The sequence below is a fragment of the Musa acuminata genome, chromosome BXJ1-3 (assembly GCF_036884655.1).
Source record: "Musa acuminata AAA Group cultivar baxijiao chromosome BXJ1-3, Cavendish_Baxijiao_AAA, whole genome shotgun sequence".
NCBI classification, from domain to species: domain Eukaryota; kingdom Viridiplantae; phylum Streptophyta; class Magnoliopsida; order Zingiberales; family Musaceae; genus Musa; species Musa acuminata.
In genome coordinates, this window is record NC_088329.1 from 26874235 (window position 1) to 26901854 (window position 27620).

General features: G+C 39.0%; 1 protein-coding gene across 2 annotated transcripts in view; it reads right to left on the reverse strand.

Annotated features, from left to right (window-relative positions):
• Positions 1–9929, reverse strand: part of LOC135624239 (uncharacterized) — a 37654-nt gene extending 27725 nt beyond the window's left edge. For both annotated transcript variants that reach the window (XM_065127664.1, XM_065127658.1), the window contains exons 1-4: positions 9711–9929; positions 9475–9560; positions 4995–5062; positions 3701–3841 (exon numbers count right to left, since the gene is read on the reverse strand). In XM_065127664.1, coding sequence (XP_064983736.1) covers positions 3701–3841; positions 4995–5062; positions 9475–9560; positions 9711–9758 — 343 coding nt within the window. In that variant the 5' untranslated portion in view covers positions 9759–9929. The remainder of the gene's footprint in view (positions 1–3700; positions 3842–4994; positions 5063–9474; positions 9561–9710) is intronic.
• Positions 9930–27620: the final 17691 nt, after the last annotated feature.

Here is a 27620-nt window from a genome sequence, read left to right on the forward strand (position 1 = left end):
AATAGGTCGACCTTTCGGTGTAGTAGTCATTGTAGTCTCCTGAAGAACTCTCTCCATCCGATAGCTAGTGGTAGTTGTGACCTTACTTCCACGTCTTCCCTTTAAGATCACCTGCTTTCCATTAATAAAAAACTTCATGATTAGTCTAGAAAAATTCCAAGAAACATCACCCAAGGTTGATAGTCATTCAATTCCAAGCACCACTTCGAAGTCTTCCAAGGGTAGCAAAAAGAAGTCCACAAGCAACTCTTGGCCCTGTATAATCAACTTTATCTTCGAACATTTGCTATCACAAGTTAAAATTTGTCTATCAGCGACCTTTACTTCGAATTTGTTACAACCTTCAATATGGTAAGCCAATCGGTCAACAACTTTACTGTCCATAAAATTGTTAGTGCTGCCAGTATTAATTAAAACTATAACATGCTGATGTTTCAAAGTTCCTCCAACTTTCATAGTTTGCGGGTTAGAGTAGCCGACTAATGCATGCACTGTATGTATGATAGGTCCAACATCTTCATCAGAATCCATACCTTCATGATCCGAGTCCACATTGTTAGCTTCTGATTCCTCCCCAGTTGGTTCAATCATCAGAAGTTGCCCTTGTTTCCCCAATTGGTTCAATCATCAGAAGTTGCCCTTGTTTACATCGGTGCTCCCTACTCCACTTTTCATCACAATGTCAGCACAAACTCTTTGCTAATCTTTCCTTAAGTTATTCTCGGGTTTGTCTTCGGGTGTTAGGGTTCCGATTGGGAATAGATGGGGCGAGTGGCTTGTTGATCATCTGTTTGTTGTCACTTATGTTTCGACGATTTTCCCTGTTGATTTTTTTCTCATGTAAACGTGCATATGATATTGCAGCTGTCATAGTGTAGGGTTGGCGAGCTTTAACTTCACACCGGATATCTGGATTATGTCCTTCGATAAATGTACCCACTAGTTGTCGTTCGGACCAATCTTTGACTTGATTTAACAATCGTTCAAATCTGCTCTGATATTCTAACACTATGGAAGTCTGACGAATTTTGACGAGCTGCCTATCAATATTTTCGTATTCGGATGGCCCAAAACGAATAAGAAGTCCTCTCTTGAATTGCTCCCACGAGGGAACCCCATGGCAAGTTTTGTACTAATCAGACTATTGGATTGCATCTCCATCTAGCTGGATTAAGGTTATTTCCATCGTAGATTTTTCTAGGGTTCTGTGAAAACGAAAAAAATTTTCTGCCGTAGAGATCCAACAAGTCGGATCTCCATCTTCCCATCTTGGAAATTCCAACTTCATGCGTGGGTAGCTTGTGTCCTGTTCTTGGTTCCTTTTTCCTGTGTCTCCAGATCGATTCAATGTAAGACTTGAACTTTCATGTTGTTGAAACTTGTTGAAGCTCTCCAATAAACTCTTTTTGAAATTGTTAAGGGTTTCTTGTAGTCGATTCTCAATTCTGGTTTCCAAGGCTTTTAATTGGGCTTTCACTGAGTTGTCGATAGCCATTACGTAAGACTGCAGATCTGTAATCCCCAGTTCTTATTTCTAATGTCTGGTCAAGGGCATCAGCACTGCCTATTCAGTGCAATTTTCAGTGACGTCGGCCCGAGGCAGTGTTAAGGGCGTGGTTGGGAGACAATGATGGCGACACGGTTGGGAGTAGCTGTCAGGGCTACAACCGAGGCTGGGAGGCTGGAAGGCTGCTGTTGCCGAGGTTGGGAGGCTGCCGCTACCGAGGCTAGGAGGCTATTGCTACCGAGGCTGGGAGGCACCGCGGGATGAGACGCTAGGAGCAGCGTTGGCGGCACGATTGGAAATAATTCTTTGTTTCAGGTTGTGGCAGCTACTGCCGATGACGATATCGAAGGGAGAAGGAAGCAACGATGATCGATGGTTATGACAGAAGGTGTGAGGATGCGGGGGGGTGGGGGTGGGTGGTTTCCTTGTTTCGGTTGTTGCGAGGAGGGAAGGTTGCTACCGAGGTTGAGAGGCAACAGTGACGGTGCGACTAGGAGCAGTGTCGCCGAGGACGAGAAGTAGCAAAGGGTCGTAGAGGCTAAGCGTGGCGAGGGGGGTGGTTCGTTGGCCGGGAACAACGGCAACGGCCCTTTCTCGCTCAAGCGGGCTGGGAGGTGCACTGCCCTCACGCTGCTCTCGGCTAGGAGGCGCAGCAACTGCTAAGGGCTGGAAGGCGCACTGCTGGAAGGAGATGCTGGTAGTGCTGTCTCCGATGGAGGCGTGGCTGAGGCGATTGTAGAGATGTCGAGGACCGCGGTTAGGAAACAAAGGCTGCTGAGGACCCCGACTTCTTCTTTTCTCTGTTTTTTTTTTTTTTATGATGATGGCTACGACGAAGTATTGTGAGAAATTACAATAAGAACACCGAGGATCGTTGCTCTGATACCAAATGATAAGACCCCTGGGGTTTTATCGTAGAAGAAGAGGGAAAAAATGGATGATTGCTTCGAGGGGATCGACCTCCTTGATCACTTCGAGGGGATCGGCCTCCTAGGGTTTGTCAAAAGACTAGATAATATTTCATTGATAGGTTAAAAGAAACAAATACATCCCTATTTATAGAATTCCACACAAAATCCACCAGGACTTGGACTCTTGATAATAAATAAATATTAAATAAACCCCTATCCGACTCTTACCAAACTAAAAAAACTCAACAAAACATTATTCAAAAGCTTAGAAAATAAAGGGATCCTAACAACCACTCGTATAGGTCCTCTGTCAGACTAGTGCATACCGCCCATACCGAGTGGTACGCTTTGGTTTATCAATCCTTGCTTGCAAGGATAAAGTTTTGTACATTAATTAACCTTCCCCAAACCCCATATTGCTTGGAACCTCTTGGATCGGATCACCGTCTTGTTCCACTTTTGGAAACTGAAACATCCCTAGATTTTGTTTCAATAATTGGAATAAGCAAATAACCACAGTGTTGACAAAGGGAAGGAATGACAGTAGCATTTTTGACCTGTGGTTACTGGTTACTAGAGCCACATATTATTATCATGTGTTCAAGCTTTTTTGCTGAAATTATATGTTTGAATTTACATGAACAAGTTAATATCCATCTCCGTAAGAGAAATATCTCAATTCTCAGTCTCTAAATTGTTATGCATTTGGATATGAATCTGATGGATCTTCTGCGAAAGGATATAGTTTCCAAGGTCATGATTAAGTTATTTGTACAAATAATCCAAGATGTCTAGTCTTTGCATCATTTGATATAGTTATGTATGTAATAAGAAACACTGAAATATCTATGATTCACTTTTGTGGTTGCATCAAACAAGGAATTGTTTTCCGATTGGCATGGTTGGAATATACCATTCTACAAAGACGTAGTCATGTATCAAGGCAACCATGCCAAACGCTTGGCTAACACATCAACATGGCTGATCAGATATGTTTGATAATTTTTGTGCCAATGACACCAAGTGTTGCCGATTATCTTCAGTTATGATGCACCATTAAAGCAACTTCAACATGGCTGATCAGATATGTTTGATAATTTTTGTGCCAATTACGCCATGTGTTGCTGATTATCTTCAGTTATGATGCACCATTAAAGCAACTTCATATGGAAAAATATATTCAGTTCTTGATTTATACTGAAACATACAGTAATTGTATACCTTCAGTAGTTATTGAAACAACTTTGGCCCTGTTTAGTTTATGTGGCAAGTAGCAACTTACAGTTAGATATATTTTGTACACTTTGTTGGTGATGTCTGTACCCAGCTTCAACATAAGCCTTCATTCGCTCATTCCAAGTGGCACCAATTGTGACAGCAACATTCTCTGATGTCTTCTGAAATTCTGAACTCCTAAACTTTTCTGTACAAAAGAAGAAAAACATAAAAAATATGAACTTCATCTGTAAGATAGAATTGTAACTGCAGAATAGGGCAAATTTCTAAGCATATTATTCATGTTTTATCAAAAAAAGGCAGGGACTAGCATTTTCAGAAGATATGAAATCAAAAGAGAAATAAAACAAAGATTAAGCAAGTAAAAATACCAAAAAAAGAGGAACAAGTTAATTAAGCCAGAAAACCTGCACCTAAGTAAAGAGCAACAAGCAATTTTAACATTTCGCCTGAACTGGTACATGCCATGTGGTACATATAAATCTGGGCCTCAACTGAAATGCGCAGTTGCAGACTGCTCAACTTCAGACAATCCACATTTGGTGCAACAAGCAATTTTAACATTTCCCCTGAACTGGTACATGTCATGTGGTACATATAAATCTGGGCCTCAACTGAAATGCGCAGTTGCAGACTGCTCAACTTCAGACAATCCACATTCAGTGTAGACCTCTGCTGGTTTGGGCCTGATAACGGGCTTGAACCATGTGATAAGCCTAGTTCAGTTTTTGCTTTAATCAACTCTGATCTCATAACCCACCCTATTCCATCTCCCTTGTGCTCACCTCCATGACACCGCCCACAGTCTACAACCTAATGCCGTCAATAAGCCTGGAACTACTGTCCTCCTCTGCCACAGACTCCTCCTCCCCTTTCTTTCCACCTCCTCTTGTCCTGTCTTTCCTCCTCATCTTCTCCTCCGCCCTCCCCCTCCTCCCACCCCCATCTTTTCTTGGGACCACAGTGCATGTCGGCATATCGTTTGCCGGCACATGAACACAGACCAGAACAGAGCAAGTCGGTGGTCTGTGCCAGAGCTGAAATATAGAACCTTGGCACCATGGGTATATATATCATGACAAAAAAGCATTTAGAATAAGAAAGGAAGACAAGCAAATAGTAATTTGTCAGCATACTATATAGATATAAAGCATGGCTAGTAAACAGTGACAATAATCTTTTTCAAGCTTTGAGGTGTTTCTAAATACCAGTAATCTGAGACTCTAAATTATAACCCCATCAGGATTTAGAACCCCGAAATTGTACAGGATCAAAACCTCACCCTTCCACAGATCTACTAAATGGTATGCATCTATAAAGATATAAAAGAGTAGGCATACCTATCGATCCATGAAATCCAATAAGAAACCTCTTTCCCACATCAACCAGCTCCTCATATTTTGCAGTTCTGCAAGATTATCTCCTCTTGATCTCATGATTATGTTACAATAAGAAGCACTCATCAAATAAATATAATAAGTTGACACAACGCACTGATCCGAGATTGCTAGTTTTGGAATGAGAACTGAGAAAGACATAAAATTTGTACCAATGGAAGTACTTGCAATGAATTATACAGCATAAAGGCATCCAAATAGATGTACTTATTATGGCAGTTGCAGAAGATGTAAATTCTTTGTGTTCCTATTAATTCTTTCTCAAAGTACTTAACAAAGGCTTTTGATGCATAAGAAACATCATCATCAAATGGTAACTTTTATTTTATCACATGGTAACTGAAAATTTGCAACATTTCACGTTGATTGTTGCACCAAAACTTAATAAGAAGTAAGAACAATAAATAAAATGACAGTTTACTTGAGATTCCACCAAGTGATATAACAGTAAAAGAACAATCACAATGTCACACCTACTGATTTTATCCATATTATTGAAGTAGGCACCAAAAAAGTGCATGTAAACAAGCAAAATTCCAAAATCAAGCACTTCAGAAGTTAAGGGGGTCTTGAAATGTCAAAAGAATTAAGGGGCATGTGAATCATCACTATCATTATCATTTGACAAATTGATATGAAACATTATCCCCCGTTCAACTTCAAAATAATACACTTTAGTAAATAGATACATTTTGTTTTTAAGAGAATGTTACTCAATCTGATAATAAGTTAGGTATTAATATAGACTAGTATATCAAACAAAGTCAAGAATTCCAGTTTGACAACCAAAGCTTGTTCCCTCTTGTTGTAAATACAATGATTACTCTCTAAATCCAGTGATTTCAAAAGCGTTAGGCGCCAATAGGCGCTAAGGTCCAAAAATGCCTGAGGCATTAGGCGCTCGCCCAGGCGCTCGCCCGAGCGAAGCGAGGCACTAAAATATAAAAATATATAATATAATTAATAAATATAATTATTTAAATAAAAATATGCTATTAAATTAAGAAAATTAGGTACAAAATCACAATAAATAAATAAATTATAATAGTATATTTTTATTTTTTAAATAAAAATACTATTAAATAAATTAAAATTACTAATATTAAAATAAAAATAATATATTAGTAATCTAATAAATAAAAATACTATTATTAGTATACAATTAGTAGTATACTGTTAATATACTGTCGACAGTATAGTAAGAAGAGTGTGAGAAGACCGAGGCTGTCGAGGCAACGGTAGCAAGCGACAGCCATAGTTGGAGCGGGAGCAGGAGCGGAAGCGGCGAGCGACGGCGACAGCGGGAGTGGGAGCGGGAGCTGCGAGCGGTAGTAGCAACAACAGCAGGGAGCGACGACAGCAGCGACGAGCAGCGATTGTGGCAGCGGCGAGCAGTCGGCGAGCAATGATTGTGGCAGCGGCGAGTAGCGACGAGCAGCGACAATTGCAGCGGCAGCAGAGAGCAGCGACAACGGAGAAGAAATCTCGACGGTAAAATCGCGAGTGTTAGGGTTGGGGAAGTCGGGTAAATCACGAAAGGGAGCATGATATCGGTGATTTAGTTGATTCGATTGAACCAACAAAGACACCGGAGACCAACCAGACCTAAAAATCTGGTTTGGTCCCTGGTTTAACCCAAGCGCTCGCCCGAAGCGCTCGACGCCTGGGCTCGGGCGAGCGCCTAGGCGGCGCCTCTTTGAAGTGAGGCGCCTAGACATGAAGCGAATAGACTGTCAAGATAAACATGAGTTGCTTATTTAGCTAAACATTTGTCTTATGAAAAAGTAACTCATTACAGTCATGGAATGCTCTATTATTGGTAGTCTTTTCAATGTCTCATTAGGAAAATGCATCAGCTTCTGCTAGAAAATGTATATGATGCTCATTGTACTAGAAAAATAAATTTAGCCACAAATGGTCTTAGAACAGATACAGATATGCTTTAAGGTCAGTTTAATTCTTACATGTGTGAAATGAGGAACTCAAAAGTACATTTTTCAACTAAAGGCGAATAAGAAAAGGCATGGATGTTTTTGGTAATGCATATTGCTTAGGAACCAACTTTTCATGAATTTCTTTGACAAGTCATTTGGATATGATGATGAGAAATAGTTTTATTTTTATTTTCTTTGGTAGATATATGGTTTTTTTTCTTTGGCATAAGCATGAAACTAGAAACAAAGTCCAATTAGAATATTGTTTTGCTCCCTAATCTTGTTATCAAGATTATAGAATCTGAGCTTTCATGTCAGTCATTCATTGTTGTGATATAAACTCTCTTACTCATGATTACATTAAACTGATAGATTTATGCAAATGTTGAAAAACTGTCAGACACTAAGAATTCCTATCTTTCTACTATTAAAATCCTATTCTTTTTTGTTAAAACAGGAAATAAAAAACTTATAAAATTGATGTATATCGTCCTAATTGTATCTACTAACTAGAATTTTGAAGAATTTGTTGTTAATTCAACAATATGGAACATAAAATATATCTTGTTGCTAATAACAAACAAATAGACACAAAAACATAGAGAAACAGAAAGCATCAGGAGAAATATATTGGTTATTAGGATTCCATTTTTAATGAACATCCTTTTTCTTGAGAATTTTTTGCAAAAGAACAAAATTGATGACGAATTAACAAAAAATTGCAATCTCGTAACAGGTACTGTACCAGTCCCTGGTCGGATTGGTTCTGTACCAGTCCCTTGTTGGACTGGTACTGTATCAGTCCTTGGAAGGACGGGTACATTGTGTCTATACCAAAGAGGAAGAAGCTGTGACACGGAAGGAAGAAGAGGAGGTGGAGAAAGAGATGGAAGAAGGAAGGAGGAAGAGGAAGGAAGAAGAGAACATGGGGGAAGAGGAGGAGGAGGAACAGGAAGAAGAGGAGGCAATCGAGGAAACGGAGTAAGGAGGAAGAGGATGGAAGAAGAGGTCGCAATCGAGGAAGAAGAGGACGCGGTGGGGCAAGAGGAGAAGGAAGAGGAAGAAGAGAATGCGAGCCTAATTGAATCAGATGTACACTTAAAGTTTTTCTTCTTTTAATAGAACAGATCAGACCGCCTGAAATGGAGGCAGTCCACGTCTCGATTCAGGCTCGGATTGGTAAATACCAGTCAGAATGAGCCACATCGGGCGTAGCTGCAATAACTGGAATTAACAAAGGAAACATATGCAGTTGCTAGAAGAAAAGATTCATGATGGTTGATGTGTCCTCACCACCCATAAATGCATGAAATTCTCATGCCACCTTCATTAGTGAATACATTAATGACTGCAATCCCATGCTAAGATACTGACACAAAGGAATGGATCAGAAACTTTTATGGACAAAATGGAGTTAATCTTCAAGCATAGCTCTTGCACTTGAATTTAGGCATTTAATTCATATAATAATATGGTCATCACATACCTCACGAATGGAGGAAGATCATTTTAGTACTAATTTATAAGAATAAGGGTGAAATCCTAGGTTGTTCTAGTTATAGAGCAATTAAGATTATGAGTCACACTATGAAAATTTGGGACAATCATTGGAAGTTGGATAAGATGTGAAACAAATATTTCCAAAAAAACAATTTGATTTTAGGCTTGGAAGATCAATAATTGAAGTTATTTATTTATTAAAACAATTTATGAAAAAGTATAGAGAGAAAGGGAAAGATATGAGTATGGTCTTTATTAATTTAGAGAAGGTTTATGAAAGAGTTCATAGAGATTTATAATTGTGGATTGTACAAAAGAAGGATGTATCTACTAATTATATTGATGTTATAAAAGATATATAAGATAGTAATAAAATCACTAGTAGACCTAATGATATAGTGTTAAAAGATACATAGACAAGTTGATTAGTATATACAGAAAAGTTGACAAATAAGAAATTTCCTTAAGTAAAGGGCTTAGGTGTCTTGGATCAATTATTCAACAAGCTGAAGACATCGATTAATATATTATCCATAAGATAAAAACTAAATGGTCCAACTGGAGATGGACATCAGGAGATTTCTGTGATACATACCTTTTAGATTAAAAAATTCTATAAGACTATTGTTAGACCAATGATATTATGGATCTGAATGTTGGGTAGTTAACAAACCATATATATTGGGGTGGATATGTAGAATTTGTAGGAAAGATAGGAAAAAAATGTTATCTTCGTAAATTGTTAGGTGTGCCTTCGAAGATAAAATGAGGAAGAAGAATCATTTAACATGGTTCAGACATGTGCTAAAGAGACCTATACATACTGTAGTGAGACTGCAGTTAGACGGTGTGAAATAATTACTATTAGTGGAACAACGAGGTATAGAGGCAGGGGAAAGCTGCCACATCTCATGGACAGTTGCAATGGAAAATGATAATATTATTGCAAACAATACTGTGTCTAAGTAAAAGCTATTTTTTGTGCTTACTTTGTCATGAAGTCTAAAAAGATTCTGGTTATATTTCCACCCAATTCACAGTGAAATTTCTCCAGCTCATACTTCCTTTTCAAAACCTGCAAAGGAGAGATTTTGGAGGTACAAAGTCATTAGGGTTTTGTTCTTTCCTTTTTTCTTGTCAGAAACGCGTTGAAGTTGGCAGGTGAACAATAGCATCAAGATCCGCGCGAGGGGCGGAAAACGAATAGAGTGAGATCAAGACGAACCGGATCGTCGGTGGCGCCGCTGACGGCGATGGTGCCAGTCGAGGCCATCGGCAGGACGATCGCAGGACGATCGCACGAGGGCTCCAGCGTCGGCCACCGTCTCTGCGAGGTGCGGCAGAGAGCAGAAGTAGGCGGCGGTTTGTGAAGCGCCCCTTCCCTCCTCTTTCGCCACGGGCAAATCGTACGGGATCGATGAGCAGGGCGTTTATAGTATCGGAGAATCAGGGTCCGTTTCCCCTTCGCGACGAATACGGGTAATTTATCGAAAAAAATAATTACTAATGAACGTTTTATCAGTTTGCATATTACCATTTACCATCCCTTTTATATTATTTATAACTTTTATTTTAAATTTTTAATGTTTTTAAATTATCTTTTTATAAATAGATAAAAATATACTTATCTTTTTTTTCTCCACATATTTGTAACTGAAACATATAGGTCAATTTACTCTAATATCGTCGATTATACCAATTGAAATATAAAAATAAAAATTAAAAAGATAATTTTAATATTCAAATTGGTGGTGGTGTACTCAACATCGAATTGTATAACTCATATTTTTCTACCATTGCTAGATACGTCCATTGGGAGCTCGGTAGTTGCTCGTCTACCAGCCTTCTAGAGCCTCCCTCTCCAGTCGACGATAATTGTGGCAAATATAACTCCTTTAACAATGAGCTCCTAATCTCTTCTTTTTCATGTCCATGCTAGAACTAATTGTTAGTCATAGGTGTCCTATAAGCTAATCACATGAGTGATAACATGTGTGACTTGACATATAGTATTTTTGCTTATTATTATTATTTGCTATTTTATCACTTTATATTGCATGTTGCATGAATATATTATGATGTCCGTGGATCTATGCAATGGGAATCGAATCGTGATGAGATTACGATAATGAGACAGATTCACCTTTAAACACGGATCCTAAATAATCCTAGTCATAGGTTACTCGAGAGGGACATCAAGATAAATGGACAAATTGGTGTGCTATATACCCGTCCATATGATAAATGCAGCTGGTCTCATAGATGCTCGTCTAGAGACACTAGGGATATAGTGCTGGTGTTTATTGGAGAATGAGTTCACTGATTAATCCACTCACGAAATGTTGGATGGTTTATGATGCCTTATTGTCAAACAACGATTCCGTCTTCCAAATAGTGTATATGGTCCTTAGACTTAAGACACCAAGGATGTCCTGTATGAGTACTCTACTCTTTGATACCGAACTTATAGGTCTAAAGATTCCAGATCTAGTACAACCGATCATCGAAAGTAGTAGCAAATTTTACGAGGGCTATTAAGTGTCAATAGATGATCATCCGCTCTCATGTCATGAGAGGAATATCTTATGTGTTCTTGCTCAGATAAATCCCTAACCAGGGTCATTCAGATTGAGAGAGAAAGAGTTCTCTAAGAGAATCCAATTAGAGCGAGACTCAAGTAGAAACTATATGGGCCTAACAATACCATGCCCGGTATACAGTTTCTAGGGTATTAGATGGATAGGGGACTATAGATACATAGTAATTGAGGATAGATAGGTCCAAAGGATTAGATTTTCTTATATCATTTGGGGACTGTGGCATAGTAGCCTAGTACATCTGTAGTTGATAAGTCGAGTGAATTATTATAGAGATAATAATTCATTGAGCCAGAAGGAGTTATGACAGGTATGACTCATAGCTAGCTCAATATTGGGCCTAGAGGGTCACATATATATGACAGGTATTGCTATAAGTAGAGGTTCGGATATGAGATATCCATGAGACCCCTAATCTTATTGGATATCCAATAAGCTCTAAAATTATTGGATCCTATGGATTAGATCCAATAAGAGCCAATGAGAGATTATTGGATAGAGATCCACTAATCTAAGCTTGGATGGTTGGATAGAGATCCAATACCTAATAGGGCAGGATCCATTATGGTTAAGTCGAAAGGGAGCCTCTATAAATAGGAGAGAGCTAAACACCCATAGGCTAGAGGTTTTCTTGGTTGCCACCTATTCTCCTCTCCCCTTCTCCCCCTCAGATAGTAGGCTTAGAGATTTTAGGAGCGTTTGTTGAATCTTAGATTTTGATGATGAAACCAATTGATAGTATTTATGATTTAATCTGTGTTTTGAGTGACGCAGGATGCTTTAATCAAAGAGAGAATTAAAGCAAGAAGAATCATGTTAGCTCGGAGAAAAACATGTCAGAAGATTGGACGTCGCATTGGAGGATCGGTCGATGTATCGACAAAAGGCTTTGGGCTATGGTTTCGGGCATTTAGCCAAGAAGAGCGGATATTGCGCAAGGATATCAGAGTTGTGGAGGTCAATTGGCTGATTGGGCAATAGGTCGTAAGAGAGGACGATGCGCCGAAGAATCGGACGAAGCGTCGATGGATCAGTAACATACCAGACAACATGATTTATGCTTAGTAATAATTGTCTAGATCGAAGTGTGTTTTATGTATGCAGGATTAACTACGATAGCAAAGCATAAAGCAAAATGAAGTCCGGAGTCAAGAACACGATTTTGTTGGGAGTTCGAGAGTTCGTTGGAAGTCTCGACGTTCATTAAAAGTTCTACAGGAACCAACCGAGAAGTCCAAGAGTTTGCCAAAGAAGCTCATTGGAACTCACCAAGAAGATCGTCGTGAAGTCCAGGAGCATGCCGGGAGTCCGCTGGAACATTACCGAGAGATTATCGGAAGTTCACTAGAAGATCGTCGGAAGCTCACCAGAAAGAAACCTAGACTTACAGACTTCTTTATCCTCTCCTACAGATCTACAGGGATTCAGGGATATATGATCTCCCTAGATAACACAACTATCTCACATGTGGTTTTCAGTTTTGCAAATTTTATGCACCAATCTTCGCATGATGACGAACATAATTTATAGAAAATTTAGGGATTTTTATTTTCTATTCTTCCACTACGCATGTAATGTTGCCCCCCAAGATTTTCCTATACTAATTGCTAGTCATAGGTGTCATACAAGCTAATCATATGAGTGATGACACGTGTGATATGATACATATCTAGTAGGTGCATAAGCAATCACACATCACATGAGTAATCACACTAAATGATAATGGACCACTATCTAATATGATAAGGCCCGAGCTAGTGGGCCTAATCAATCACATCAAGATCTATGTATGCAGCGGTGTATCTCCATGCCCTGTGATCGTTCATCTCGTCCTCGTTAGTAAGTGTCGCTCTTGCGGGGGTAGTGCCCGTAGCGAGCCGGTGGTCCCTTTGCGGGCAAGCACTACTGTGGGCACCGTTTGACCTTGCAGGCGCCACTGCAAGTGGCGATCAACCCTACGGGCTGCTCGTCCGCGAGCGATGCCACCCTTATGAGCGCTATGCCCGCAGGTAGCACATGTCGGTCGTAAGCCTGCTACAAGTAGGCCGTCAACTTGCTGTTGTAGGCACAGTGCCTGCACACAACAATAGTTGCTGTGCTTGTGTTGGCATTGTGTCGCTTGCCTATGGCCACTACCCTTGTGGCTACTACTGCAAGCAACTACACGAACGTGTATTGTGTTTTACAAAAGCCTTTGACATCAAAATTGTTGACGCAATAGCGAGAAGGGCAGTAACTATTGTCGACCGATCCACCAGCCCGACGTCCAATCTTTTGACATGTTCCTCCGGCACAACATGATTTTCCTGCTTTAATTATCTCATCCTGATCGAGGCATCCTGCGTCACTCAAAACGCAGATTAAATCTTAAACATATATCAAGTAGTTTCATCATCAAAATACGAGATTCAACAATCTCCCCCTTTTTGATGATGACAACCACATGATGACGGAGTTAAACTTAACTCCCGGAGTTTAAACAAACTCCTCCTATCAATATGCCATATTGATAAAACCTTGAATTCAAACTGAATTCAAGTCATTGCAATATTCATCATGAATACTTGCAACACGTCATCATGAACTGATGCATAAACTTATGCATAACATCATACTTCTCCCCCTTTGTCATCAACAAAAAGGAGAAGTACCACAATCAAGCGTTTGTGATATTGGTTCAACTCATTGCATGAAAAACATAATATCTATTGTTATCATCATGCAAGTTTGTTATCATCAAATGGTAAGATATCAACATGTAAAATTGCGATTCAAGTTCTTGATATCTTAACATGATATGACATTCATAGCACCTATTCATATGAATGCTGCTTTTGATATCTCATCATAATATGGCATTCATAACATCTATTCATATTCTTCAAATATGGCACTCATAGTATCAATTATATATTTCTCCCCCTTTGTCATCAACAACAAGGAGAACGATATAAGCAAATTTTAAATATAAGTGCGAAGCCATAAGTTGGTTCATGTCATTTTCCAACAGTGAGTGATAGGATACCAATTTTGCAAACATCTCGAGGAAAACATGACATGGAGATAGCTTTTATTGCTTCTTCCTTTTTATTTGTTATCTTTTTACATGAAGGAGGAAAGCCATATGTGAAGTTCAAATCGATAAGATATTAAAGCACACTTCATTTTTGCAAGGATTAAGATATGTAAGTGAGTCAAATCCTTGTATGTAAAAATATCTTCTTTTTATAAGAGGGAATCATCAAATATGTTTCTCGAAAAATATTTTTCACATGATAAGTGCATTTGCTAGATGATTCCATATGTCAAAAATCAATTATGTGAATTAAACTTGATATGACATATGCTTGTTAAGTTCGGAAGAGGATAATGTATCAAGAAAATCCAATTGTTAGGATCAAGAAAATCCGAAAATGAAATTTGACACTTTCATACATTCGGACAGGGTTTTACTAGAGATATTCAATTATAATCATGAAGGTAAAACATGCTTATTATCATGGAAATTTTTGTATACAAGCACATAATTTCCAACATGTAATCATGACAAGTAATTGTGTAAAATCATTATGGTAATCAAGTGATTTGATCATTCAATCAAAAAAGTCCGAAAAATAATTTTAACTCGTTTAATCATTCGGACATATTTTTACCATAGTTTTTCAAATATAATCATGAAGATAAGGCATGCTCATCATCATGGTAGTATGATAGCAAGTTTACCATATACAAGCTAGCAAAAAATTTCTACATTTTAAGGCCCGCAAGCTAGCAATTTTGAGATGTTCAAGAAAGCAACTCTTGCTTCTTGAAATATAAGTTTTGCTAGATGTGCAAGTTAACTTTTTGCTTCTTGAGATAGGCAAGATAGCATTCCTTGGTGATGTTCAATATAGCTAAGTTCTACATCATGCAAGCTAGTGAATTTTATAACATTTTAGAACATGCATAATCACCAAAGCATCATAAATTTTAATGATGTGCAAAATTACAAATTTTGCATGATTGCATTTGTGTGTCTTGAGATTTGCAAGATAGCACTTCTTGGTGATGTTCAAGATAGCAATTTCTTCTCTTTTGAGAAGTGCAATTTTTGCTTTCTTCTTGAATTGTGCAAGCTAGCTATCTCCCCTTTTGCCATTGTCAAAAAGAAGGGAAAAACCCTTTACATCAATTTTTAAATCATAACAAAGGTTAGTATCAATCTCATTTGTGCATCATTATATTTTCAAATTAAAGCATGCACATTTTCAAAACATATAAACTCATTATTATATGCATGATTCCAAATCATCATTCATATTATTTCAATCATTGTTTCACTCATCACTATAGCTTATCATGCATAATATGTAAAACCATCTAACATGATATAAACATTTATTTATTTAATTTTTTAAGCATTCATGATACATCATACATTATCATAATAAAAAGCATATGCATCATTCCAAATCATAAATATTTCAAATCATCATGGTATTAATTTGTCACATTACATCCTACCATGCATGATCGAAACTTCTCATTTGCATACATCAAAAAAAATTCATGAATATCTCATGCATTCATATCATCACTTGAGGAATATTGAAAAGAAATAATTGGGTGATGAGATAAATATTTCATGAATACAAAGAATTGCATAAAAATCATATCATGAATACAAGGAATACAAATCACAATCATTCAAGAGAAAAATCATCATTCATTTTCAATTCATTCAATTTGATAAATCAAGATCATGATTTTGATAAAACTCATTTCAAATTTAAATCATCAAAATAATTTTTATGGCTCACAAAATTTATAACATAAACAAATTCATGATTTCATTGATAATATGTTTTCCCCCTTTTTAAGTGTTTCATTTTAAGTGGTCGATTTCATGTTAGCATGCCTTTTCATTTATGAAAACATGCATCAATTTTTTTTTTTAAAGCCACTGTTAGTATCATGAAAATCGATAATCCATAAATATCAATAATCATCATACATAATTTCAAAAATATATACTCATTAATCATAACTTCAAATTAAACATGATTTCATATACTTAAAATCGAGAAATAATAATGGAAATCAACATGATACGCATTATTACTTCTCAACCACATATAGCATGATTTCATAAGGTATTTTTAATCAAAATCATTTTGTTTATCATAAACATGCAATTTTCATGATTATTTTCAAAATTACTAGAATGATAAGCATGATTCCTAATTGTTTGTATTTTCATTATAAAATTATTAAACATGCAATTTTCAAGAAAATTAAATAAAAAAGAAAAATGCTTTATGAAAAGCATCATGTAATTTCAAAGTAAATTAAAGGCATTTTGATTACCTCAGCGTCGAAAGGCGTAAAGGCGTAGTTTGCCCCCTCACCTTTGTTGATTTTCTCCTCATCTTCAGCGGAGCTCGATTCATCCCAATTTTTGTTCTTCTTCTTGCGTTCAAAACAAGTAGTTTCGTTCTTTTTACTTTTTAATTTTTGTTTCATTTGTAGTTTAAGTTTACCATCACTTGAGCTTATGCTCGAGTGGTCTTCAAATGTTCTATGTCCCAAATCCTTCCTGTTCTTTGGAAGGTGGTTCTCAAGTTCTTCACGTGCATTGCACGTCATTTCATATGTGATCAATAAACCAATTAGTTCTTCAAGTGGAAAAATATTTAAATCTTTTATTTCTTGTAAAGCCGTTACTTTTGAATCCCACTTCTTAGAAAGAGAACACAAAATCTTGTTCACAAGTTCAGAATTCAAAAAACATTTGCCAAGAGCTCTTAAACCATTGACGACATCCGTAAAACGGGTGTACATGTCACCAATGGTTTCGCTTGGCTTCATTTGAAAAAGCTCGAAATCATGCAGTAAAATTTTAACTTTCGAGTCTTTGACTCTACTAGTTCCCTCGTGCGAGATTTCAAGAGTGCGCCAAATATCGAAAGCCGTTTCGTACAAAGAAACCCGATTGAACTCATTTTTGTCCAAAGCGCAAAATAAGACATTCATAGCCTTTCCGTTTAAAGAAAAATGCTTCTTCTCTAAATCCGACCATTCGATCATTGGAAGAGAAGACTTCGAAAAACCGTTTTCGACAAGATTCCAAAGTTCAACATCCATAGAAATAAGAAAGATCCTCATTCAGGTCTTCCAATATGTGTAGTCCAATCCGTTAAACAACGGTGGACGAAAAACCGAAAAGCCCTCTTAAAAGCCACGAAGAGCCATTTCTCTCGGGTGTAAGTCCGAAATGAGAAATACCGGGCTCTGATACCAATTGTTAGGATCGAGAGCACTAAGAGGGGGGGGGGGTGAATTAGTGCAGCGGAAAACTTTCTACGATTAAAATCGAAAGCTGCGTTCGAACGATAAAAACAACTTCTGTATGAAAGTTGATACTAAGCAAGGTTAAAGTCAAACTATGCAGGCAGTTTGCAGCTATGATGAAAACCAGAATATCGGCGCAAACTGAAATCCGACGTTCGTACGAAGAAACTGATTTACGTCTAAATGCTGATTCGTAAATCACTTGATTAGATAAGACGCAGTTTAAGCAGGAGTATAAAGCTCAAAACGTAAACACAATCTGCAATATGATGATCATACGAAAAAGCAGATTTATGTCTAAATGCAGATTTACATCTAAATGCAGATTTACGTCTAAACGCAGATTTATGTCTCAACCTTGAAACTCGTTCGTAAAATCGCAGAGGGCAGTAAGCTATTGAGAAGTTTGCAGTGAAGGTAAAATGCTCAAAGGAAATGCAAACCGAGATTTAGAGTGGTTCGGTCAATCTTGACCTACTCCACTTTTGGCTTCCTCCACCGACGTCAACTAGAGGCCTTCCTTCAATAGGCGAAGGCCAACCACCCTCTTACAGATTCACTCTTTTTGACGGGCTTAGGAGACAACCCTTACAGAAGTTTTCTCTCCTCTCTTTACAACTCAAACTTTGAAGAACAAAAAGAGGAGAACTAGCAGTTTTGAGATCTAAGAACCACATAAAGACAACAAGATTTCGAGTGTGTGTTTTGTGCTTTTAGTGCTGAATGGGTGGGGTATTTATAGGCCCCAACCCAATTCAAATTTGGAGCTCAAATCTATCAATTCCCGGAATTCCGGGATTAGGCGGTTGCACCTCCTGACTGGGGCGGTTGCACTGCCTGGCAGAGCTCGAAGACTGAGCCTCTAGGCAGTACCACCTCTGTCAGGGGCGGTTGCACCTCTCTGCCAGAGCTCGAAGACCGAGCTCAGGCGGTTGCACCGCCTGACTGGGGAGGTTGCACCGCCTGGCAGAGCTCGAAACTTGAGCTCTAGCGGTGCTACCTCTTGACAGAAGAGGTTGCACCGCCCAGTCTCGCTTGGAGACTGAGCCCGGGGTGGTGCCACCTCTTGGCTGGGGCGGTTGCACCGCCCAGTCTCGCTGGGAGACATAGCCTGGTTGGTGCTACCTCCTGGCTTGGGCGGTTGCACCTCCCACAGCAATCAGGGTTCGAATGGGTTAATCCATTCGGCCCAATTTGATTCTTTCAGGGGCCCAATTGCCCCAAGATTAAGCTAATGGGATCACCTCCCATTTCTAACTTAATTAATGTGCTAACTATGATTATTTCCTAAGACATTCTGCAGCTTCCTCCGGTGCGTCAATCGCTTCTTCCGGCGAGTTTCCGGCGAACTTCCGTCGATCATCCGACGAACCCTCGGTGATCCTCCTGCTGACTTCCGGCAAACTCCTGGACTTGCGACGATCCACTTGGCAAGTTCCGATGAGCTCCTTTGGCAAGCTTCTGGACTTCTCAGATTTGTTCCCGCAGAACCTCCGACGACTGTCCGAACTTCCGTCGAGCTCTTGAACTCCCAACGTGATCATTGTCATGACTCCGGCGCAACTCCTGCTGCATGTCTTACTTTCATCGTAGTTAATCCTGCACATGTAAACAAAACTTCGATCGAGACAATTAATCCTAAGCGATTAACCAAGTTGTCCGGCATGTCATTGGTCCCTCGACGCTTCGTCCGATTCTTCGGCGCATCGTCGTTTCCTGCGGCCTATTGCCCAATCGGCCAGTTGGCTCCGCAACTCCGATATCCTTGGCACAATACCCGCTCTTCTTGGCCCGATGCCCGAGTCCACGGCCCGATGCCTTCTGTCGATACGTCGACCGATCCACCAGCCCGACGTCCAATCTTCTGACATGTTCCTCCGGCACAACATGATTTTCCTGCTTTAATTGTCTCATCCTGATCAAGGCATCCTGCGTTACTCAAAACACAGATTAAATCATAAACATATATCAAGTAGTTTCATCATCAAAATACGAGATTCAACAGTCAGGATATTGGACGGCAGAAGGCTTCAGACGTCGGGCATCAGGCCAAGTAGAACGGAATTGCACCAAGGATATCGGGGTTGCGGAGGTCAACCGCCGATTGGGCAACAAGCCGCAAGAGAGGACGATGCGCTGAAGAATCGGACGAAGCGCCAACCAATGACGTGCCGGGCAACAGAATATCAATTCGCGTTATAATAATTGTCTAGATCGGAGTAGAGTTTTGGCTTGTGTGTGCAGGATTAACTACGATGAAAGTAAGACATGCAGCAGGAGTTGAGTCGGAGTCAAAGACTATGATCACGTTGGGAGTTCGAGAGCTCGACGGAAGTTCGGACGGTCGTCGGAGGTTCTACGGTAACAAATCCGAGAAGTCTAGGAGCTTGCTAAAAGAAGCTCGTCAGAACTCACTAAGTGGATCGTCGCAAGTCCAGGAGTTTGTCGGAAGTCCATCGGAGCATCGCCAGAGGTTCATCGGATGTTCGCCGGAAGAAGCGATTGACGTACCAGAGCAAGCTATAGTAAATGTCTTAAGAATTGTCGTAGTTAGTATGTAGATTAAGTTAGGAATGGGAGGTGATCGCATTAACTTAATCTAGGGGCAATTGGGCCCTTGACAGACCCAAATTGGGCCGAATGGATTAACCCATTCGGACCAGAATTCCTACTAGGCGGTGGCACCGCTAGGGTCGACGGTGGCACCGCCCAGGAGAGGGTCTCCCAGGAAAGCTGGGTGGTGCAACCGCCCCAGGCAGGTGGTGGCACCGCTTGGGCTCAGTCTCCGAGCGAGACTGGGCGATGCAACCGCCCCTGATAGGTGGTGGCACCGCTTGGGCTCAGTCTCCGAGCGAGACTGGGCGGTGCAACCGCCCCTGTCAAGCGGTGGCACCGCCCAGAGGCTTAGTCTCCAAGCTCTACCAAGTGGTGCAACCGCCCCTGACAAGCGGTGGCACTGCCTAGAGGCTCAATCTCCGAGCTCTACCAGGCGGTGCAACCGCCCCAATCAGGCGGTGCAATCGCCAGACCCCGGAATTCCGGGAGATGACAGTTTTGAGCTCGAAATTCAAATTGGTTTGGAGCCTATAAATACCCCTCCCATCCCTGGGTAAAATACACAAGCACAGAGAGATTAAAAGAGAGAAAACACTTTTGCAATCTCTAGAATTTCCCTCCTCTAGCTTAAGTGTTAAAATTCTGTTTAAGAGAGGAGAGTGAGTACTTGTAAGGGTTGTCTCCTAAACCTAGTAAAAGGAGAAGAGGGGTGTAAGAAGGAGATTGATTTTTTCCTAGTAAAGGAAGATCGTTAGTGGATCCCGGTGGCCTCGATGGAAGAGGAATCGGAGGAGTGGATGTAGGTCACGATTGATCGAACCACTATAAACTCTCGTCTTCTCTGGTTTGCATTTACTTTGAGCATCTTATCTTTACTACAAACCTCCTCAGTAGCTTACTGCCTTCTGCTCATTTACAAATGTGTTTCTTAGTTAAGTATTTTTCGAATCGGCGTTAAGACGAAAATCGATTTTATCGTACGAACATCATATTTCAGTTTGCGCTTACATTTTGATTTCTATCTTAACTGCAAACTGCCTTCCTTACTTTACTTCAAATATATTTCCGTAAGCTTTCAAAGTTATTATCTGCACGAAATGACTTTTACGTCGGAATCGGATTTCAACGTACGAACGCAGTTTTAATCGTCGAAAGTTTTCCGCTGCACTAATTCACCCCCCCCCCCCCCCCCCCCCCCCTCTTAGTGCTCTTGATCTTAACAATTGGTATCAGAGCCTGGTATTTCTCATTTCGGATTTACACCCAAGAGTAATGACTTTTCATGGCTTTAAAGAGGGTTTTTTTGGTTGTTTGTCCACCGTTATTTAACGGATTGGACTACACTTATTGGAAAACTCGAATGAGAGTTTTCTTGATTTCTATGATTTGGATTTATGGAATATTATTGAAAATGGTTTTCAACTTCCCTCTAAACCGATGAACGAATGGTCGGATTTGGAGAAGAAATATTTTTCTTTAAACGCAAAGGCTATGACTGCCTTATTTTGTGCTTTGGACAAAAATGAGTTCAATCGAGTTATTTTATGCAAAACGGTTTTTGACATATGGCACACTCTTGAAATCACACATGAAGGCACTTCTAAAGTTAAAAATTCGAAAATCAACTTTTTGATGCATGATTTCGAGCTTTTTCAAATGAAGCCAAGCGAAACCATTGGTGACATGTCATCAATGGTTTAAGAGCTCTTGGCAAATGTTTTTCGGATTTTGAACTCGTAAACAAGATTTTGCGTTCTCTTTCTAAGAAGTGGGATTCAAAAGTAACTGCAATACAAGAAGCTAAAAACCTAAACAACTTATCACTTGAAGAACTAATTGGTTCGTTGATGACATATGAAATGGTGCATAATGCACATGATGAACAAAACAACATTCCAAAAAACAGGAAGGATTTGGAACCCCGGATAAATGAATACCACTTGAGCGATGACTCAAGTGATGAGGACAATGATGAACTTGAACTTCGAATGTTAAATCTTAATAAGTTTATTAAACAAAAATCTAAAATAAACAATGAACTTGAACGGAGGAAGAGGCCAAAGAAGAGGAAGGCAACCAATGATGAATCAAGAACTTCCAAAGGTGAAACGGTGAATTGGGCTTTGACGGGCTTCGACTATAAGGTAAGTAACTCAACTTTCTTAAATTATTTTGAAATTACTTGAAGTCCTTCATGAGTGCTTAATTTAGATAGTAGAAATAGGAAATAAATAAATTGTTTTTCAAAAATTATATCATGTTTTTCTTTTTAGCATCTTTGAAAAATTAAAAATTTGATCATGAAAAGTATATTGCTAAGGTTTCATGCATGTTATGTTTGGAAATGTTGAATGATGTATTTAACATTAGGGATGATAATATGATATGTGTTAATGCTTAGGATTAATCCATGCACGTGTATCTTGATGATTTTATGTCATGCATGTGTTTTTGAAGTAAATGTTGATTTGAAACTCTCTTTTTAGATTAATATGTTTTTGGTCTAATCGTTTCTACGACAAATTAAGATGATATTCTCATGACATATTAAAATGACATAGTGCATGTACATCTATGTAAGAATTTCTTGATAGTCTTTTGATGATAGATGTGATATCATGATTTGTTTGGTCTTGATGGCTTCATGACGAAACTAATGTTTCGATTTTAAATGATGATACATGTTTTCACAAAAGACTTGAATACCCTCACATGAAATCAATTGTATGAAATGGAAATAATTTTCTATCCTATTGAGATTAATGAATTTATTTTACCAATCTTGTGAATCTCATGAAAATAAACATGATGAATATTTTGAAAATAAATGAGTGTATCATGCATTTGGTCTTAATGATTTCTCTTTAACATACTTTTTGAAATCATACTTGATGATGAATATCAAGATATTAAAAGGATGTTATCATGGAATCATGCTTGATGATTTGTTTTTTTTTTACCTTTCCATCTTAAATGTTGACACTTGTTTTATTAAAGATAAAGGCATGCTTATAAGAAGCAAATCACATGAATAGAAATTTATAAAAACGAAATGTGATCCTCTATCTTTTCATCTTTTCAATAAATCTATGCTTGTCATGTATGAATTTATTGAATGTGACTTCGAGGATGATTTCGGATTTTACAAATGCTTGATTCATACTTATAACATGAGACAAATTTTAAATATGAATCATGTTCAATGCTTCAATCATGTTACATCTCCTTAATTCATTTTGTTCTCCTACATTTATTTAACAAAGAGGAGAATCTTCCGAATGAATAAAATGATACAAATGAATCACTTATTGATATATCTTTTTGAAATATCTTTTTAATGTGATGTTGATATTTTGATATGCCTATTGGAATTCATGACATGAGATAATTGAATCCTTGACTTACTCTTTATATGGCTTGAAAATGGATGTTTAAAATCTTGCTTGATGAATTTTTTTATAAGATTTTGCTTTTACGTCTTGAACTTTCATGCTTATCTTGATTTGACATATAAAGACTAAGACATGCTTAGATGAAAAAGAATCACTTAAAAAATACTCTTCCCATCTGATCGAGATTAATAATTTCATGATATTTTGTGAATCTTGAAATTGATTTTGATGACTATCTTTTGGTATTCATGAATTGATACTCACAATATGAAAGTATTGGTATTCATGACTTGAATTTGATTGAAACATTGCATGCTTAAATTAATCATTCTCCTATGTTTCAAAAATTCTTTAAATGCTTTATGTGATGACTGAAAATTAATTTGCTTTATGATGAATCACAAATCATGACTTGATCTATGATATTGATATATTTTAATCATGATCCTTGGTTGTATAATTCTTTTGCTCTATTAAAAGGATTTGTCGAATAAATCATGTCCTTCTTGAATTTTCTTGATATCATGACATGATTTTATAATATGGCCTATATAATGATTAAAATTTTTTGGCCATTGATTTCTCCCTTCTTTTCGGTAATGACATAGGGGGAGAAAGATTGCTAGCTCAAGGCAAATGCTGGCTAGCTTGTACTCTTCCCTTCTTTTCGACAAAAACAAAGGGGAGAAAGCTTTTGCTAGTTAGAACATGCAAAGAAAAGCAAAGTGCAATCTTGCACAAGAAGTAAGTGTTGAATTGCCATGATTGAACTTAAGAATCTTGCTATGCTTTTGTGCTTATATGTTGTGATGAAAATCTAGCTTCATGTTACAAAAACTTGCATATCTTTTAAAATAGCTAGAGCTACTTCTCCTTTTGTTGATAACAAAGGGGGAGAAATATATGAATTATGAGTGCCATATTTGAATGAGAAATATATGAATTAATGCTATGATTGCCATATGCCATGTTTGCATCATGTTAAGATATCAAGAACTTGCATCGTAATTTTACTTGATGATATCTTGCCATGTGATGAAATGCTATGATTTGTTGCTAAAATGATTCATGCAATACTTATGCTTTTTATGTGATGTATTGCATATGATATGAATCATGATTAAAATTGCCTTAATTTGAATTCAAGGTTTATCTCAATTATGGAATTTTGAAATAAGAATGATCACTCACCTTTATGATGATTTAGAAATTGACATAAAGGGTCTTCCCTTCTTTAGAAAGGGTCTTCCGTTCTTTTTGACAATGACTAAGAGGGAGATAACTAGTGTGCACAATTCAAGAAGAAAGCAAAAATTGCACTTCTCAAAAGAGAAGAAATTGCTCTCTTGAACATCATCGAAAATTGCTAGCTTGAAACATCAAGAAAATGCAAAAATGTGCTATCGTGCCTATCTCAAGAAAAGCAAATATGCCAACTTGCATATCATTGAATTTGCTAGCTTGTAAAACTTGCATATTTCAAGAAGCAAGAGTTGCTTTCTTGAACATCTCTAAATTGCTAGCTTAAAATGTTGTAAAATTGTTAGATTGCAAGATGATAAAAATTTAATATTATGTTTTTCATGCAATGAGTTGAACTTATAATACAAACACAAAGAATAGTTGTACTTCTCCTTTTTGGTGATGACAAAGGGGGAGAAGTATGTTGATGACATGACATGTTAATGCATATGTCGATGCATAAGTTTATGATGACGTGTTGCAAGTATTCATGATGAATATTGCAATGACTTGAATTCAGTTTGAATTCAAGGTTCTATCAATATGGCATATTGATAGGGGGAGTTTGTTTAAACTCTGGGAGTTAAGTTTAACTCCGTCATCAATTGGTTGTCATCATCAAAAAGGGGGAGATTGTTGAATCTCATATTTTGATGATGAAACCAATTGATAATTGTGTTTATGTTTTAATCTGCGTTTTGAGTGACGTAGGATGCTGCGATCAGGATGAGACAATTAAAGTAGGAAAAATCATGTTGTGCCGGAGGAACATGTCAGAAGATTGGACGTCGGGCCGATGGATCAGTCGACGTATCGACAGAAGGCTTTGGGCCGTGAACTTGGGCATCGGGCCAAGAAGAGCGGGTATTGCGCCAAGGATATCAGAGTTGCGGAGTCAACTGGCCGACTGGGCAATAGGCCGTAGGAGAGGATGATGCGCCAAAGAATCGGACGAAGCGTCAAGGGACCAATGACATGCCGGACAACTTAGTTAATTGCTTAGGATTAATTGTCTCAATCGAAGTTTTGTTTTAAGTGTGCAGGATTGCACCAAGTAGATCACGTCAGGATATTGGACGGTAGAAGGCTTCGGACGTCGGGCATCGGGCCAAGTAGAGCGGAATTGCACCAAGGATATCGGGGTTGCGGAGGTCAACTGCCGATTGGGCAACAAGCCGCAAGAGAGGACGATGCACTGAAGAATCGGACGAAGCGCCAACCAATGACGTGCCGGGCAATAGAATGTCAATTCGCGTTGTAATAATTGTCTAGATCGGAGTAGAGTTTTGGCTTATGTGTGCAGGATTAACTACGATGAAAGTAAGACATGCAGCAGGAGTTGAGCCGGAGTCAAAGATTATGATCACGTTGGGAGTTCGAGAGTTCGATGGAAGTCTGGACGGTCATCGGAGGTTCTGTAGGAACAAATCCGAGAAGTCTAGGAGCTTGCCAAAAGAAGTTCGTCAGAACTCACCAAGTGGATCGTCGCAAGTCCAAGAGTTTGCCGGAAGTCCGTCGGAGCATCGCCGAAGGTTCGTCGGATGTTCGTCGGAAGTTTACCGGAAGCTCGCTGGAAGAAGCGATTGACGCACCGGAGCAAGCTGTAGTAAATGTCTTAAGAATTGTCATAGTTAGCATGTAGATTAAGTTAGGAATGGGAGGTGATCCCATTAACTTAATCTAGGGGCAATTGGGCCCTTGATATACCCAAATTGGGTCGAATGGATTAACCCATTCGGACTAGAATTCCTACTAGGCAGTGGCACCACCAGGGTCGGCGGTGGCACCGCCTAGGAGAGGGTCTCCCAGGAAAGCTGGGTGGTGGCACTGCCTGGGCTCAGTCTCCGAGCAAGACTGGGCGGTGGCACCGTGACGGCTTAGTCTCCGAGCGAGACTAGGTGATGCAACCGCCCCTATCAGGCGGTGGCACCGCCTAGAGGCTCAGTCTCTGAGCTCTGCCAAGCGGTGCAATCGCCCCTGACAAGCAGTGGCACTGCCTAGAGGCTCAGTCTCCGAGCTCTGCCAGGCAGTGCAACCGCCCCAGTCAGGCGGTGCAACCGCTAGACCCCGGAATTCCGGGAGATGACAATTTTGAGCTCGGAATTCAAACTGGTTTGGAGCCTATAAATACCCCTCCCATCCCTGGGTAAAATACACAAGTATAAAGAGATTAAAAGAGAGAAAACGCTGCTGCAATCTCTAGAATTTCCCTTCTCTAGCTTAAGTGTTAAAATTCTGTTTAAGAGAGGAGAGTGAGTGCTTGTAAGGGTTGTCTCCTAAAACCAGTAAAAGGAGAAGAGGGGTGTAAGAAGGAGATTGATCTTCGCCTAGTAAAGGAAGATCGTTAGTGGATGCCGGTGGCCTCGACGGAAGAGGAATCGGAGGAGTGGATGTAGGTCATGATTGACCATACCACTATAAACTCTCGTCTTCTCTGGTTTGCATTTACTTTGAGCATCTTATCTTTACTGTAAACCTCCTCAGTAGCTTACTGCCTTATGCTCATTTACAAATGTGTTTCTTAGTTATGTATTTTTCGAATCGGTGTTAAGACAGAAATCGGTTTTATCGTACGAACATCATATTTCAGTTTGCGCTTACATTCTGATTTCTATCTTAACTGCAAACTGCCTTCCTTACTTTACTTCAAATATGTTTCCATAAGCTTTCAAAGTTATTATCTGCACGAAATGACTTTTGATTCCAACGTACGAACGTAGTTTTAATCGTCGAATGTTTTCCGCTGCACTAATTCACCACCCCCCCCTCTTAGTGCTCTTGATCCTAACACAGTCTAGGCAATGATACTGCTCAGACTCAATCTCCGAGACTGTCTGGGCAGTGGTACCACCAGTCTGGGCAGTGGTACCGCCTAGTGTCAGGCTGCAGGCAGTGGAACCGCCCATACCCTAAAATTTCGGAGGTTTAAATTTTGGGCTCCAAATTTGAATCGATTTGAGGCCTATAAATACCTCAGCTATTCCTCAATGGATAAGCAAGAAATATTAAGCAAAA